The 15733-nt window shown below is 50.0% G+C and overlaps 1 protein-coding gene across 3 annotated transcripts in view; it reads left to right on the top strand.

Moving 5' to 3' along the window:
* Nucleotides 1–274: 274 nt before the first annotated feature.
* Nucleotides 275–15733, top strand: part of LOC139259641 (carboxy-terminal domain RNA polymerase II polypeptide A small phosphatase 1-like) — a 63504-nt gene continuing 48045 nt past the window's right edge. The window contains exon 1 of one of the 3 annotated variants that reach the window (XM_070875151.1): nucleotides 275–629. In XM_070875151.1, the coding sequence (XP_070731252.1) occupies nucleotides 563–629 (67 nt within the window). In that variant the 5' untranslated portion in view covers nucleotides 275–562. The remainder of the gene's footprint in view (nucleotides 630–15733) is intronic. The other 2 variants (XM_070875153.1, XM_070875152.1) reach the window with 2 other exon arrangements.

Below are 15733 nucleotides of genomic sequence, written 5' to 3'. Positions count from 1 at the left end.
GCTCCACCAGAGCTGTTTCCAGGCTCCCCCCCCCTACACACACACATCCACACCAACTCCCCATCAAAACAACCTCGGGCGGAGGGAGGGAGAGAGAGACAGAAGTGTGTGTGTGTTAGGGTTTGGAAACTTTGGAAAATCCTGGATCGAGCGCCTCAAACGTGTTAGGGGAGGCAGGGCTGGGGGGAGAGGGAGAGAGGAGAGAGGAGAGAGGAGAGGAGTGAGTGAGTGAGTGAGTGAGGGAGGGGAGGGTGAGGGAGGGGAGGGTGAGGGAGGGGAGGGTGAACGCCTCCGGAAGAGTGAGGGCCGGCTCCCTGCGCTTGGCAGCGCGGCCTCTCCGCGGGGGCCGCCTTGAAACGGCCAGTGCCGATCCATGTTAGTTTGGTGACAGTGAGGAGGAGGCGGAGGCGGTTTCCATGTTGTGAACCCGCTGCTCAACCGCTCGCTCTCTCTCTCTCTCCCCCCCTCCCCTCCTCCCTTTTATATATATATTTCTGGGGAGGGGGGGGAGGAGAGGAAAACAAGACAAGGCGTTTTGAGAGAACCCCGGGAGGTTTAGCTCATGGACAGCCCGTCCATAATCACCCAGCTCAGCAAAGAGGAGGCGCGCAGCCCGCTCCGACAGAAAGGTAACAACCTCAGTCACCGGGACTGACGCGGCGACAATGTATCCCGCCTGGCCACAGGCTCGCTCCCGTCCCATCGCTCTGCTCCGAAAGGTCGCAACTTTTGTATCAACTCAACCGCAACATTGGTGCGGTTCCTTCTTTCCCCGGCCGGCAGCTCACAATGTGTCCGGCGGTTAAACCTGTCTGTGTGTGTGTGTGTGTGTCTCTGTCTGTGTGTGTGTGTGTCTCTGTCTGTCTGTGTGTGTGTGTGTGTGTGTGTGTGTGTCTCTGTCTGTCTGTGTGTGTGTGTGTGTGTCTCTGTCTGTGTGTGTGTGTGTCTCTGTCTGTCTGTGTGTGTGTGTGTGTGTGTGTCTCTGTCTGTGTGTCTGTTTGTGTGTGTGTCTGTTTGTGTGTGTGTGTGTCTGTCTGTTTGTGTGTGTGTGTGTCTGTCTGTGTGTGTGTCTCTGTCTGTGTCTCTGTGTCTGTCTGTGTGTGTCTGTGTGTCTGTCTGTGTGTGTCTGTGTCTCTGTCTGTGTGTCTGTCTGTTTGTGTGTCTGTCTCTCTCTGTCTCTGTGTGTCTCTGTCTGTCTCTGTCTGTCTGTGTGTCTCTGTCTGTCTGTGTGTGTGTCTCTGTCTGTGTGTGTGTCTCTGTGTGTCTCTGTCTGTCTCTGTGTGTCTCTGTCTGTGTGTGCTGCTTATCTTCATTTCCCCCTGTAAATTTGATTTTTTTTTGTGCTTTCGTGTTTTGTTAAACGCTTCTGCTTCGGGTTACATCAAAAAAAAGAGGCAAAAAAGAATCTTTTTTCCACCCCCCCCCCCCCTCCAGAGAAGAACATCAGGCAAACACGCACAAGTTAAACTCTGGGCGGGAGCTTTGTTTGTGTCAATAGGATCGTTTATTTTCAAATGCCAACATTTTGAAACAATCTCTCTCCCCCCCCCCCCCCCCCGGCGGTCTTGCAGCAGTCGGTAATCGGGGGGGGGGTCTGACTGTGAAGGGAGCGGATGCCATATTTTTGTGGAATTTCAGTGGTGGGTGTGTCTGTTTTGAAGTCTTGTTGTGCTGGGAGGGAGGAGGCTCGGCTCGCTGTACGGTTTGTGGTTGAGTGTTCCATTACCCCGCCTCCCCCTCTGCAACCTTCACTCCCAAATAGCCTTCAGTGCTGGCTTTTTCAAAAACTGGGAATCCCCAAGATATGTGTGTGTGTGTTCAATTTACCAGCTCTCTTACCACTGAAGTGTTTTGTTCAGAACTGTTTTTCTTTTGCGTATCATAGAATCATGGGATCATCGAAATTTAGGGTACGGAAAGAGGCCATTCGGCCCATCGTGTCCGTGCCGGTCGACCAAGAGCTATCCAGCCTAACCCCACGTTCCAGCTCTCGGTCCGTAGCCCTGTAGGTTACGGCACTTCAGGTGCACATCCAAGTACTGTTTAAATGTGGTGAGGGTTTCTGCCTCTACCACCCTTTCAGGCCGTGAGTTCCAGACCCCCACCACTCTCTGGTTGAAGAAATTTCCCCTTAAATCCCCTCTAAATCTCCCCCCAATTACTTTAACTCTATGCCCCCTGGTTACTGACCCCGCTGCTAAGGGAAATAGGTCCTTCCTATCCACTCTATCCAGGCCCCTCAATTTTATACATCTCAATAAGGTCTCCCCTCAGCCTCCTCTGTTCCAAAGAAAACAACCCCGGCCTATCCAATCTTCCCTCATCGCTAAAATTCTCCAGTCCAGGCAACATCCTGGTAAATCTCCTCTGTACCCTCTCTTGACACTGTCTTTGGGAAGTTGCAACAGAGGAAGGGGGCGGCAGGCGTCTGTCAATATTGCAGAGGTGGGGAGGGGAGGCTGTAGGAGTATTAAGAGAATCGAGGGGTAATGGGGATAGTGCAGGCAAGTGGTGTTGAGATCGAAGATCAGCCATGAATTGAATAGCGGAGCAGACTCGAGGGGCTGAATGGCCGACTCCTGCTCCTATTTATTACGTTAGTTTTGTCTTCTGTCAAGGCCAAAGATTGAGATCAATGGCATTATACTATCACACCCTTGATGACCTCAGATAATTGGATCTAAAAGATCTAATCTTGGAACTTCCTGATCTCTCTGGCTCAGTATCTCACTTGACAATGTGTTTAGCCACCTGTGCTTTTACATCCACCTGAGAGGGCCTCGTTGCCTATGCATCTGATCTGCTTGTCTCGCTTGTGTAAACCTTGGTGTGTGCAACATTGCTTCTAACCAATCCATTACAATCCCTTTTTTTACAGTAAAACCATGCTTGGTTCTGGAGATTAATGGTGAAATCCTTCATGTCTTGATCCTGCCATCTTAGCCCCTTCCTTTCGCTGCCCCCCCCACCATTGGCACCTGTGGCTCCAGCTGCCTTACCAGATGTCAGCTGTGGTTCAGTGGGCAGCGCACACTTCCCTTGAGACAAAAGGTTGTGGGTTCAAGTCCCACTCCAAAGACTTGAGCACATAATCTAGGCTGGCACTCCCAGTGCAGTACCAAAGGAGTGCTGCACTGTCTGAGGTGCCGTCTTTCGAAATGAGACGTTAAACCGAGGGTACGTTGGCCTTCATTGCAAGAGGATTAAAGTACAGGAACAAGGATGTCTTACTCCAGTTATACAGGGCCTTGGTGAGACCACACCTGGAGTATTGTGTGCAGTTTGGGTCTCCTTACCTAAGAAAAGATACACTTGCCATAGAGGGAGTGCAGCGAAGGTTCACCAGACTGATTCCTGGGATGGCAGGACTGGTATGAGGAGAGATTGGGTCGACTAGGCCTGTATTCACTGGAGTTTAGAAGAATGAGAGGGGATCTCATTGAAAGGTATAAAATTCTGACTGGGTTGGACAGACTGGATGCGGGGAGGATGTTTCCCCGGGGCTGGGAAGTCTAGAACAAGAGGTCACATTCTCAGGGTACGGGGTAGGAACTTTAGGACCGAGATGAGGAGAAATGTTTTCACTCAGAGGGTGGTGAACCTGTGGAATTCTCTACCACAGAAGGCTGTGGAGGCCAAGTCACTGAATATATTTAAGAGGGAGATAGATAGATTTCTAGACACAAAAGGCATCAAGGGGTATGGGGAAAAAGCGGGAATATGGTGTTGAGATAGAGGATCAGCCATGATCATATTGAATGATGGTGCAGGCTCGAAGGGCCGAATGGCCTACTGCTGCTCCTATTTTCTATGTTTCTTTGTCTCCCCCCCCCCCCCCCCCCCCCCTTGGGTGGATGTAAATGATTCCATGGCACTATTTTGAAGAAGAGCAGGGGAGTCCTACCTGCCCCCCAACCCCACTCCTTGGCAAATACACTTTGGTAGATGTTGAGTAAAGGCTTGGTTGGGCTGAGTTGTGCTGCCCCCGTGGTTGAATATCCCATTGACATTCTCTGCCTGAGCGTGCACATCAAGCTGGTGGTGACTTTGGTGAGGTGCTGGCACCTGCGGAGTTGTGCCGAGAAAGGGAGAGAACTTTATTCTATATATTCATTCTCAGGATGTGGGTGGCGCTGGCAAAGCCGGCATTTAGTGCCCATTCCCTGGTTGCCCCTTGTGATGGTGGTGAGCCGTCACCTTGACCCGCTGCAGTCTGTGTGGTGAAAGTTCTCCCATGGTGCTAGTTAGCGAAGTACTAGTTAGCAATTTGATAACCGCTGAATGGCCATTTCAGAGGACGGCTAAGCGTCAACCATATGGGTGTGCGGACTAGAGTCACATATAGGCCCAGACTGGGTAAGGGCAGCAGGTTTCCTTCCCCTAAAGGACCATTTAGTGAACCAGTTGGGTTTTTACGACAATGCGACAGTTTCGTGATAACTTTTACTGATACCAGATTTTAATTTAACGATTTGTAAACTGAATTCCAATTCTCAAACTACCACGGTGGGATTCGAACCCACAATCTCTGGATTATTACGAGGTTAATAAGTTACCTTGGAAGAACGGACTGAATGGCTGCTTTCATAGAATCAGAGAAATTTACAGCACGGCAGGAGGCCATTTTGGCCCATCGTGTCCCCGCCGGCCGACCAAGAGCTACCCAGCCTAATCCCACTTTCCAGCTCTCGGTCCGTAGCCCTGTAGGTTACGGCACTTCAGGTGCACATCCAAGTACTGTTTAAATGTGGTGAGGGTTTCTGCCTCTACCACCCTTTCAGGCCGTGAGTTCCAGACCCCCACCACCCTCTGGGTGAAGAAATTTCCCCTCAAATCCCCTCTAAACCTCTCCCCAATTACTTTAAATCTACTGGTTATTGATCCCTCTGCTAAGGGAACTAGGTCCTTCCTATCCACTCTATCCAGGCCCCTCAGAATTTTATACACCTCAAAAGGTCTTCCGTCAGGCACCTCTGTACCAACGAGGAGGCTGAATCACCCATCACCTCCAGTTGCCCCAATGGTTGCGATGCTGCCATCGTGTTTCGCTTTAAGATAACTGGGCGGGTTAAGATACCAGTCCTTTTGGGGCAGTCCGAGTGGTGAAGGGCCAGGGTTTTGAACCAGCGACGATGAAGGAATGGCCAATATGTCCAAGTCAGGATTGTGTGTGAGTGTGTTTTTTGTGTGTGTATCGGTTGGGAGGTGATGGTGTTCCCATGCGCCTGCCGGTCTTGTCGTTCTCGGCGGAGGAGGTCGCAGGTTTGGGAGACACTGCCGACAGCTGATAGGGTAGGAGGAGGCTCGTGTGGAGCATGAACACTGGCAGAGACTTGTTGGGCCGAATGGCGTGTTTGTGTGCAGTTAATTCTGTATAATGATGATAACACTGCAATCGGGCGACAGTGATGTCCAGTACCACATGAGAAGAGTCAGCATTCACACTCTCTTACACAGACAGGACAGCATAATGCTGGCACAATAGGCATTGCATACAGATTAGTGACCCTATCCTGATAGAGTACAGGGGCCTGGATAGACAGTGGGTGCAAGGATTGCTGTCATAGGACTCCCATATTGGTGCCAACAAACTATACTGTAAACTAAGGATTTTAATACTGTGCTGTACTCTTAATTCCCAGTGACAGACCTGTACACACCAGTACTGTACCCCAGTGTTATATAGTGACAGACCTGTACCCAGCAGTACTGTACCCCAGTGTTATACAGTGACAGACCTGTACCCACCAGTACTGTACCCCAGTGTTATACAGTGACAGACCTGTACCCACCAGTACTGTACCCCAGTGTTATACAGTGACAGACCTGTACCCAGCAGTACTGTACCCCAGTGTTATACAGTGACAGACCTGTACTCACCAGTACTGTACCCCAGTGTTATACAGTGACAGACCTGTACCCACCAGTTCTGTACCCCAGTGTTATACAGTGACAGACCTGTACCCACCAGTACTGTACCCGAGTGTTATACAGTGACAGACCTGTACCCACCAGTATTGTACCCCAGTGTTATACAGTGACAGACCTGTACCCACCAGTACTGTACCCCAGTGTTATACAGTGACAGAGCTGTACCCACCAGTACTGTACCCCAGTGTTATACAGTGACAGACCTGTACCCACCAGTAATGTACCCCAGTGTTTGGCAACTGGGTGCCATTAACAGGGAGCGAATGAAGTGACTCACGTTCCAGTGTCGTCACACTGCACTGAGCAATGTAGCATTGTGTGTGTCAGGTAAACATCGCCAGTAAGAGTGGCAAGTGTCCGATTGCATGCTGAGTTGGAGCTGATCCTGAAGGCCATTGGTCAGGGTCATTTGGTGGTACTCCGTATCTCTGATGGGACAGTGTAGAGGGAGCTCTACTCTGTATGTAACCCCCTGTACCTGCCCTGGGAGTGTTTGATGGGACAGTGTAGAGGGAGCTTTACTCTGTATCTAACCCCCTGTACCTGCCCTGGGAGTGTTTGATGGGATAGTGTCGAGGGAGCTTTATTCTGTATCTAACCCCCTGTACCTGCCCTGGGAGTGTTTGATGGGACAGTGTAGAGGGAGCTTTACTCTGTATCTAACCCCGTGCTGTACCTGCCCTGGGAGTGTTTGATGGGACAGTGCAGAGGGAGCTTTACTCTGTATTTAGTCCCGTGCTGTACCTGCCCTGGGAGTGTTTGAAAGAAATAAAGCCTTGGATTCATATAGCACCTTTCACGATCACCGGACATCTCAAAGCGCTTTACAGCCATTGAAGTACTTTTGGAGTGTTGTAATGTGAGAAACAAGGCAGCCAATTTGCACACAGCAAGCTCCCACAAACAGCAATGTTTCGGACAGTGTGGAAGGAGCATTTGAAAGTTACTATTGAATCTGCTTCCACCACCCATTCAGGCGGCTCATTCCAAACCATAACGAAACGCTGTGTTTTATTTTTTTTTAAATTTTCATCTCCCTCCTTCCCCCACCCCCTCTCCCTCCCCCTCCCCACCCACAGTTCCTTTGTGGTTAATGCTAGAATGTAATTGGCATTTGTCCAGTCCGATCCCCACCTGCACATTTCCAGCAAAAATCACTGGACGGGGATCAGGAACAGGAGTCCTCAATAATTCCAGCCCCCCTGATCTGGTCGAAAGATAGATGGCAGGGGGATGGGAACCTATGCAGGGAGACTGAAGGAAATAAAATGAGACAGAAGCAAAAGCTCGAAAGGAGAATAGTAAAAGTGGAGGGCAGAGAAACCCAAGGCAAAAAGCAAAAAGGGCCACTTTACAGCAACATTCTAAAGGGTCAAAGTGTGTTTAAAAAGACAAGCCTGAAGGCTCTGTGCCTCAGTGCGAGGAGCATTCGGAATAAGATCGATGAATTAACTGCGCAGATAGCAGTTAACAGATACAATGTGATTGGCATCACGGAGACATGGCTCCAGGGTGACCAAGGCTGGGAACTCAACATACAAGAGTATTCAGCATTTAGGAAGGATAGACAGAAAGGAAAAGGAGGTGGGGTGGCGTTGTTGGTTAAAGATGAAATTAATGCAATTGTAAGGAAGGACATTAGCTTGGATGATGTGGAATTGTTATGGGTGGAGCTACGGAATACCAAAGGGCAGAAAACGCGAGTGGGAGTTGTGTACAGACCACCAAACAGTAGTAGTGAGGTTGGGGACAGCATCAAACAAGAAATAAGGGATGTGTGCAATAAAGGTACAGCAGTTATCATGGGCAACGTTAATCTACATATTGATTGGGCTAACCTAACTGGTAGCAACGCGGTGGAGGAGGATTTCCTGGAGTGTATTCGGGATGGTTTTCTGGACCAATATGTCGAGGAACCAACTAGAGAGCTGGCCATCCTAGACTGGGTGATGTGTAATGAGAAAGGACTAATTAACAATCTTTTTGTGCAAGGCCCCTTGGGGAAGAGTGACCATAATATGGTAGAATTCTTTATTAAGATGGAGAGTGACAAAGTTAATTCAGAAACTAGGGTCCTGAACTTAAGGAAAGATAACTTTGATGGTATGAGGCGTGAATTGGCTAGAATAGACTGGCAAATGATACTTAAAGGGTTGACGGTGGATAGGTAATGGCAAACCTTTAAAGATCATATGGACAAACTTCAGCAATTGTACATCCCTGTCTGGAGTAAAAATAAAACGGGGAAGGTAACTCAACCATGGCTAACAAGGGAAATTAAGGATAGGATTAATTCCACAGAAGAGGCATACAAATTAGCCAGAAAAAGCAGCAAACCGGAGGACTGGGAGAATTTTAGAATTCAGCAGGGGAGGACAAAGGTTTAATTAGGAGGGGGAGAATAGAGTATGAGAGGAAGCTTGCCGAGAACATAAAAACTGACTGCAAAAGCTTCTATAGATATGTGAAGAGAAAAAGATTAGTGAAGACAAACGTAGGTCCCTTGCAGTCGGATTCGGGTGAATTTATAATGGGGAACAAAGAAATGGCAGACCAATTAAACAAATACTTTGGTTCTGTCTTCACGAAGGAAGACACAAATAACCTTTCGTATGTACTAGGGGACTGAGGATCTAGTGAGAAGGAGGAACTGAAGGATATCCTTATTAGGTGGGAAATTGTGTTAGGGAAATTGATGGGATTAAAGGCCGATAAATCCCCGGAGCCTGATAGTCTGCATCCCAGAGTACTTAAGGAAGTGGCCCTAGAAATAGTGGATGCATTGGTGATAATTTTCCAACAGTCTATCAACTCTGGATCAGTTCCTATGGACTGGAGGGTAGCTAATGTAACATCACTTTTTAAAAAAGGAGGGAGAGAGAAAACGGGGAATTATAGACCGGTTAGCCTGACATCAGTAGTGGGGAAAATGTTGGAATCAATTATTAAAGATGAAATAGCAGCACATTTGGAAAGCAGTGACAGGATCAGTCCAAGTCAGCATGGATTTATGAAAGGGAAATCATGCTTGACAAATCTTCTGGAATTTTTTGAAGATGTAACTAGTAGAGTGGACAAGGGAGAACCAGTGGATGTGATGTATTTGGACTTTCAAAAGGCTTTTGACAAGGTCCCACACTGGAGATTGGTGTGCAAAATTAAAGCACATGGTATTGGGGGTAATGTACTGACGTAGATAGAGAACTGGTTGGCAGACAGGAAGCAAAGAGTAGGAATAAACGGGTCCTTTTCAGAATGGCAGGCAGTGACTGGTGGAGTGCCGCAGGGCTCAGTGCTGGGACCCCAGCTCATTACAATATACATTAATGATTTAGATGAAGGAATTGAGTGTAATATCTCCAAGTTTGCAGATGACACTAAACTGGGTGGCGGTGTGAGCTGTGAGGAGGACGCTAAGAGGCTGCAGGGTGACTTGGACAGGTTAGGTGAGTGGGTAAATACATGGCAGATGCAGTATAATGTGGATGAATGTGAGGTTATCCACTTTGGGGGCAAAAACACGAAGGCAGAATATTATCTGAATGGCGGCAGATTAGGAAAAGGGGAGGTGCAGCGAGACTTGGGTGTCATGGTTCATCAGTCATTGAAAGTTGGCATGTAGGTACAGCAGGTAGTGAAGAAGGCAAATGGTATGTTGGCCTTCATAGCAAGGGGATTTGAGTATAGGAGCAGGGAAGTTTTGCTGCAGTTGTGCAGGGCCTTAGTGAGGCCACACCTTGAATATTGTGTTCCGTTTTGGTCTCCTAATCTGAGGATGGACGTTCTTGCTATTGAGGGAGTGCAGCGAAGGTTCACCAGATTGATTCCTGGGATGGCAGGACTGACATATGAGGAGAGACTGGATCAACTGGGCCTTTATACACTGGAGTTTAGAAGGATGAGAGGGGATCTCATAGAAACGTCTAAGATTCTGACTGGATTGGACTGGACAGGCTAGATGCGGGAAGAATGTTCCCGATGTTGGGGAAGTCCAGAACCAGGGGACACAGTCTTAGGATAAGGGGCAGGCCATTTAGGACTGAGATGAGGAGAAACTTCTTCACTCAGAGTTGTTAACTTGTGGAATTCTCTACCGCAGAGAGTTGTTGATGCCAGTTCATTGGATATATTGAAGAGGGAGTTAGATGTGGCCCTTATGGCTAAAGGGATCAAGGTGTATGGAGAGAAAGCAGGAAAGGGGTACTGAGGTGAATGATCAGCCATGATCTTATTGAATGGTGGTGCAGGCTCAAAGGGCCGAATGGCCTACTCCTGCACCTATTTTCTATGTTTCTATACTGAGGCCAATTGTAAAATCAGCAACTTGCATTTATATAAGTGCCTTTTAACATCATGAAATGTTCCAAGGTGTTTCACAGGAACATAAACACAAATTGACACCCAGCCAAAGGAGCAGACATTAAGACAAGAGGTGCAGTCTTTCGGATGAGACGTTAAACCGAGGCCCCGTCTGCTCTCTCAGGTGGATGCAAAAGATCCCACGGCCACTAATTCTAAGAAGAGCAGGGGAGTTCTCCCCGGTGTCCTGGGGCCAATCCTAATCCTTTAATCAACGTCACTAAGCCAGATGACCTGGTGATTATCACTTTATGAAAGGTGCTCGAGAAACGCCAGTTCTTTCTCTCGTTTTTCGCCAATTTACTTTCCTCCTCTCCCAATTACTTCTCGCAAGCTCATAAAAAGAGCAAACCAAACACTAGGCTTTATTTCTGCGGATAGAATTGAAAAGTAGGGAAGTTTGGCTAACCCTGTGTCGAACCTTGCTTAGACTATTTTTACAGTGCTGAGTACAGTTCTGGTCGCCATTTATAAAAAGGTCTACAGGGCTGTAGTAATACCCGCCCTCCTGTTTGGCTCAGAGACGTGGACCATGTACAGAAGACACCTCAAGTCGCTGGAGATATATCACCAACGATGTCTCCGCAAGATCCTGCAAATCCCCTGGGAGGACAGACGCACCAACATCAGTGTCCTCGACCAGGTTAATGTCCCCAGTATTGAAGCACTGACCACACTCGATCAGCTTCACTGGGCAGGCCTCATAGTTCTGCCAGATACGAGACTCCCCAAGCAAATGCTTTATGCGGAGCTCCTGCACGGCAAACGAGCCAAAGGAGGACAGCGGAAACGTTACAAGGACACCGTCAGAGCCTCCCTGGTAAAGTGTGACATCACCACTGACACCTGGGAGACCCTGGCCAAAGACCGCCCGAGGTGGAGAAAGTGCATCCGGGAGGGTGTTGAGCTCCTCGAATCTCAACGCCGCGAGCGTGATGACGTCAGGCGCAGGCAGCGGAAGGAGCGTGCGGCAAAACCAGTCTCAACCACCGTCTCCCCCCCCCCCCCCCCCCTTTCCCCCGACAATGTCTGTCCCACCTGTAACAGGGTCTGTGGCTCTCGTATCAGACTGTTCAGCCACCAAAGGACTCACTTTTGGAGTGGAAGCAAGTCTTCCTCGATTCCGAGGGACTGCCTATGATGATATAAAAAAGATATAGAGACACCGGAGATACCAGAAATGTGAGGGTGTACATATCGGGAAAGGATGAACAGGCTGGGTCCCTTTTCTCTTGAAAAGAGAAGGCTGAGGGGTGAGCTAATAGAGGTATTTAAAATGATGAAAGGTTTTGATCGAGTGGATACAGAGCGAATGTTTCCACTTGTGGGGAAGAGCATAACTAGAGGCCATCAATATAAGATAGTCACCAAGAAATTCAGGAGAAACTCCTTTACCCAGAGAGTGATGAGAATGTGGAACTCGCTGCCACAGGGAGGGGTTGAGGCGAATAGCAGAGATACATTTAAGGGGAGGCTGGATAAACACATGGGGGGGAAGGGAATAGAGGGTTCTGGTGATAGATTTAGATGGGGAAAGACAGGAGGAGGCTCGAGTGGAGCATAAACGCCAGCATGGATTGGTTGGGCCGAATGGCCTGTTTCTGTGCCGTATATCTGATGTAATCTTGTGTCCCTTGTTCCACGGGAGCAGCGACCCCTCCGGCCCCCCCTCCCCCGCAGTAAACATTCGGCTCGGAGCATGAATGCCAAGGCCATCCGATGCGGGGGAGATTGCAGGACACATCACACGCCAAAACCTGTCCACACGGGCCTTCCCATTGCAGGGACAATGAGGAGCAGTTTCTCCTCTCTGAGGATCGTAAATCTGTGGAATTCTCTGCCCCAGAGAGCTGTGGAGGCTGGGTCATTGAATATATTTAAGGTGAAGATCGACAGATTTTTGAGCGATAAGGGAGTAAAGGGTTATGGGGAGCGGGCGGGGAAGTGGAGCTGAGTCCATGATCGGATCAGCCATGATCTTATTGAATGGCGGAGCAGGCTCGAGGGGCTGAATGGCCGACTCCTGCTCCTATTTCTTACGTTCTGTGATCGGAAGTGGTGGGGGAGCTCGACTGATTATTCTACCCCGGCGAATGACCCGACTGCTGGCTCAGTCTGAGGTTCAATGAACTCGGCACAGATCCCAGGGCGAACCTTAGACCTTGCATCGCACTGGGTGGGGCTTTTAGCCGATAGGTCACTGCTGGAGGTTTGAAATAAATCAAAACCAGGGCGAGCAGGAGCAGAGAGACCTGGGCGTGTACACATACAAATCTTTGAAGGTGCCAGGTCAAGTTGAGAAGGCTTTCTTTTATTTAAAAAAAAAGCATTTTGGGTTCTTGGGCTTTATAAATAGGAGCATAAGAGTACACACTAAACTATGCTTTGGATGAAACGTTAAACCGAGGCCCCGTCTGCTCTCAGGTGGATGTAAAAGATCCCATGGCACTATTTCGAAGAAGAGCAGGGGAGTTATCCCCGGTGTCCTGGGGTCAATATTTATCCCTCAATCAACATCACTAAAACAGATTATCCGGTCATTATCACATTGCTGTTTGTGGGAGCTTGCTGTGCGCAAATTGGCTGCTGCGTTTCCCACATTACAACAGTGACTACACTCCAAAAAGTACTTCATTGGCTGTAAAGCGCTTTGGGGCATCCGGTGGTCGTGAAAGATGCTATATGGAAACATAGAAAATAGGTGCAGGAATAGGCCATTCGGCCCTTCGAGCCTGCACCAGCATTCAATAAGATCATGACTGATCATTCACCTCAGTACCCCTTTCCTGCTTTCTCTCCATACCCCTTGATCCCTTTAGCCGTAAGGGCCATATCGAACTCCCTCTTGAATATATCTAACGAACTGGCCTCAACAACTCTCTGCGGTAGAGAATTCCACAGGTTCACAACTCTCTGAGTGAAGAAGTTTCTCCTCATCTCAGACCTAAATGGCCTACCCCTTATCCTTAGACTGTGACCCCTGGTTCTGGACTTCCCCAACATCGGGAACATTCTTCCTGCATCTAACCTGTCCAATCCCGTCAGAATTTTATGTTTTTATGAGATCCCCTCTCATTCTTCTAAATTCCAGTGAATATAAGCCTAGTCGATCCAGTCTCTCCTCATATGTCAGTATTTATTTCTTTATGCTGAATCACTGTTCAAGCCTCAGCTCTTCCCCCCCCCCCCCCCCACCCCATCCCCACACACTCCTCCCCTCAGAGAATTGTCTCCAATTCTGGGCACCATACTCTAGGAAGGATGTCAAGGCCTTGGAGAGGGTGCGGAGGAGATTTACTGAAATGGTCCCGGCGGATGAGGGACTTCAAGTTACGTAGAGAGACTGGAGAAGCTGGGGTTGCTCTCCTTGGAGCAGAGATTTGATAACGGGGTTCTATCCCTATGAAGGGTTTTGATAGAGTAAATCAGGAGAAACGGTTTCCAATGGCAGGAGGGTCGATAACCAGAGGGACACAGATTTAAAGTAATTGCCAAAAGACCCAGAGGGGGAGATAAGAATATATTTCTTTACACAGCGAGTTGTTGTGATCGGGAACTCGCTGCCTGAAAGGGCGGTGGGAGCAGATTCATTAGTAGCTTTCAAAAGGGGATTGGATAAATACTGGAAGAGGAAAAGGTAGCAGGGCTATGGGGAAAGAGCAGGGGGGAGTGGGATTAATTGGATCACCCTGTCACAGAGCCGGCACAGGCACGATGGGCCGAATGGCCTCATTCAAGATTGTATGACTTGTCCTCCCGAACCCATCATCTGCTACTCCCTGGCTCCCCAGGCACTCGCTCATGTTGGCTGCACTCTCCCCTCGGTTGCAATGGCTGTGGGTACATGCCCACGGCAGGACTTCAGAGACATTGTCCAGACCGACCCTTCATGTGATCTTCGCCACGGGCAGTCCCTCGGAATCGAGGAAGACTTGCTTCCACTCTCAGTGAGTTCTCAGGTGGCTGTACAGTCCAATACGGGAATTACAGTCTCTGTCACAGGTGGGACAGACAGACAGTGGTTGAAGGAAAGCAAAGATGATAAACTGAAGGTGTGCCCCAGATGTGAAATTCAGGCCCCCACGTTCTCGGGATGTTGCAAGTCCGATGACACTAATTGAAGAATGGCAGGGAGCCCTCCTCGCTCAGCCAACACTGCCAGAACACGCGAGTCATTCCACTCATTGCTGTTTATGGCACATCCCTCAACCCCACCCACCTTCTCCCCAAATCCCTCAACCCCACCCACCTTCTCCCCAAATCCCTCAACCCCACCCACCTTCTCCCCAAATCCCTCAACCCCACCCACCTTCTCCCCAAATCCCTCAACCCCACCCACCTTCTCCCCAAATCCCTCAACCCCACCCACCTTCTCCCCAAATCCCTCAACCCCACCCACCTTCTCCCCAAATCCCTCAACCCCACCCACCTTCTCCCCAAATCCCTCAACCCCACCCACCTTCTCCCCAAATCCCTCAACCCCACCCACCTTCTCCCCAAATCCCTCAACCCCACCCACCTTCTCCCCAAATCCCTCAACCCCACCCACCTTCTCCCCAAATCCCTCAACCCCACCCACCTTCTCCCCAAATCCCTCAACCCCACCCACCTTCTCCCCAAATCCCTCAACCCCACCCACCTTCTCCCCAAATCCCTCAACCCCACCCACCTTCTCCCCAAATCCCTCAACCCCACCCACTCACCTTCTCCCTATTTCTCAGGAGGAAAATCAGGAAGTATTTTTCCCACACAAGACCCAAGACGAGTAGATGAGTATTTTCTGAATGGTGAGAAGCTGAGGACTGTGGAGGAGCCGAGAGGTTTAGGGGCCCACGCACCAAAATCACTGAAACCGGTGAACAGGTGCATAAACTAAATCCAGCCCACTGGAATGTCGGCCTCTATCTCGAAGGCTGGAATACAAAGGGCAGGAAGTGATGTCACAGTGGTGTAACGCTCGGGTCAGACCCCATCTGGGGCACTGCGTTCAGTCCTGGGACCCGCATGTCAGGAAGGATATATCGGCCTTGGCGGGGGAGCAGGGGAGGGAGTGGGGGCTGGGGGGCGCGGGTGGGGGAGAGGGGGCTGGGGCGCGGGTGGGGGAGAGGGAGTGGAGTGGAGTGGAGTGGAGTGGAGTGGAGTGGAGTGGAGTGGAGTGGAGTGGAGGTCGGGAGGGAGTGGGGACCGGGGGTGTGTGGGTGGAGGTGGGGGTGGGGTGTGGGTCAGGGCGCTGGGGTGGTCAGTGGGGGGGGGGGGGAATGGAGGCAGGGAGGGAGGGAGGGAGGGAGTGGGGAAGGGGCGTGGATGTGGGTGGGGGAGGGGGGCGGTGGGTGGGGATGGGTGTGATCGGGGTGGGGGTGGGGGGGAGGGGTTGCTGAGTAGGGGAGGGGGCCGGTGGGGGAGGACGCCGGGGGGAGGGGTCCAGCCGCCTGGCACTAGGGGC

The sequence above is a fragment of the Pristiophorus japonicus genome, chromosome 3, assembly GCF_044704955.1.
Source record: "Pristiophorus japonicus isolate sPriJap1 chromosome 3, sPriJap1.hap1, whole genome shotgun sequence".
NCBI lineage: Eukaryota > Metazoa > Chordata > Chondrichthyes > Pristiophoridae > Pristiophorus > Pristiophorus japonicus.
This window is presented reverse-complemented; position numbering and strand designations above follow the sequence as displayed.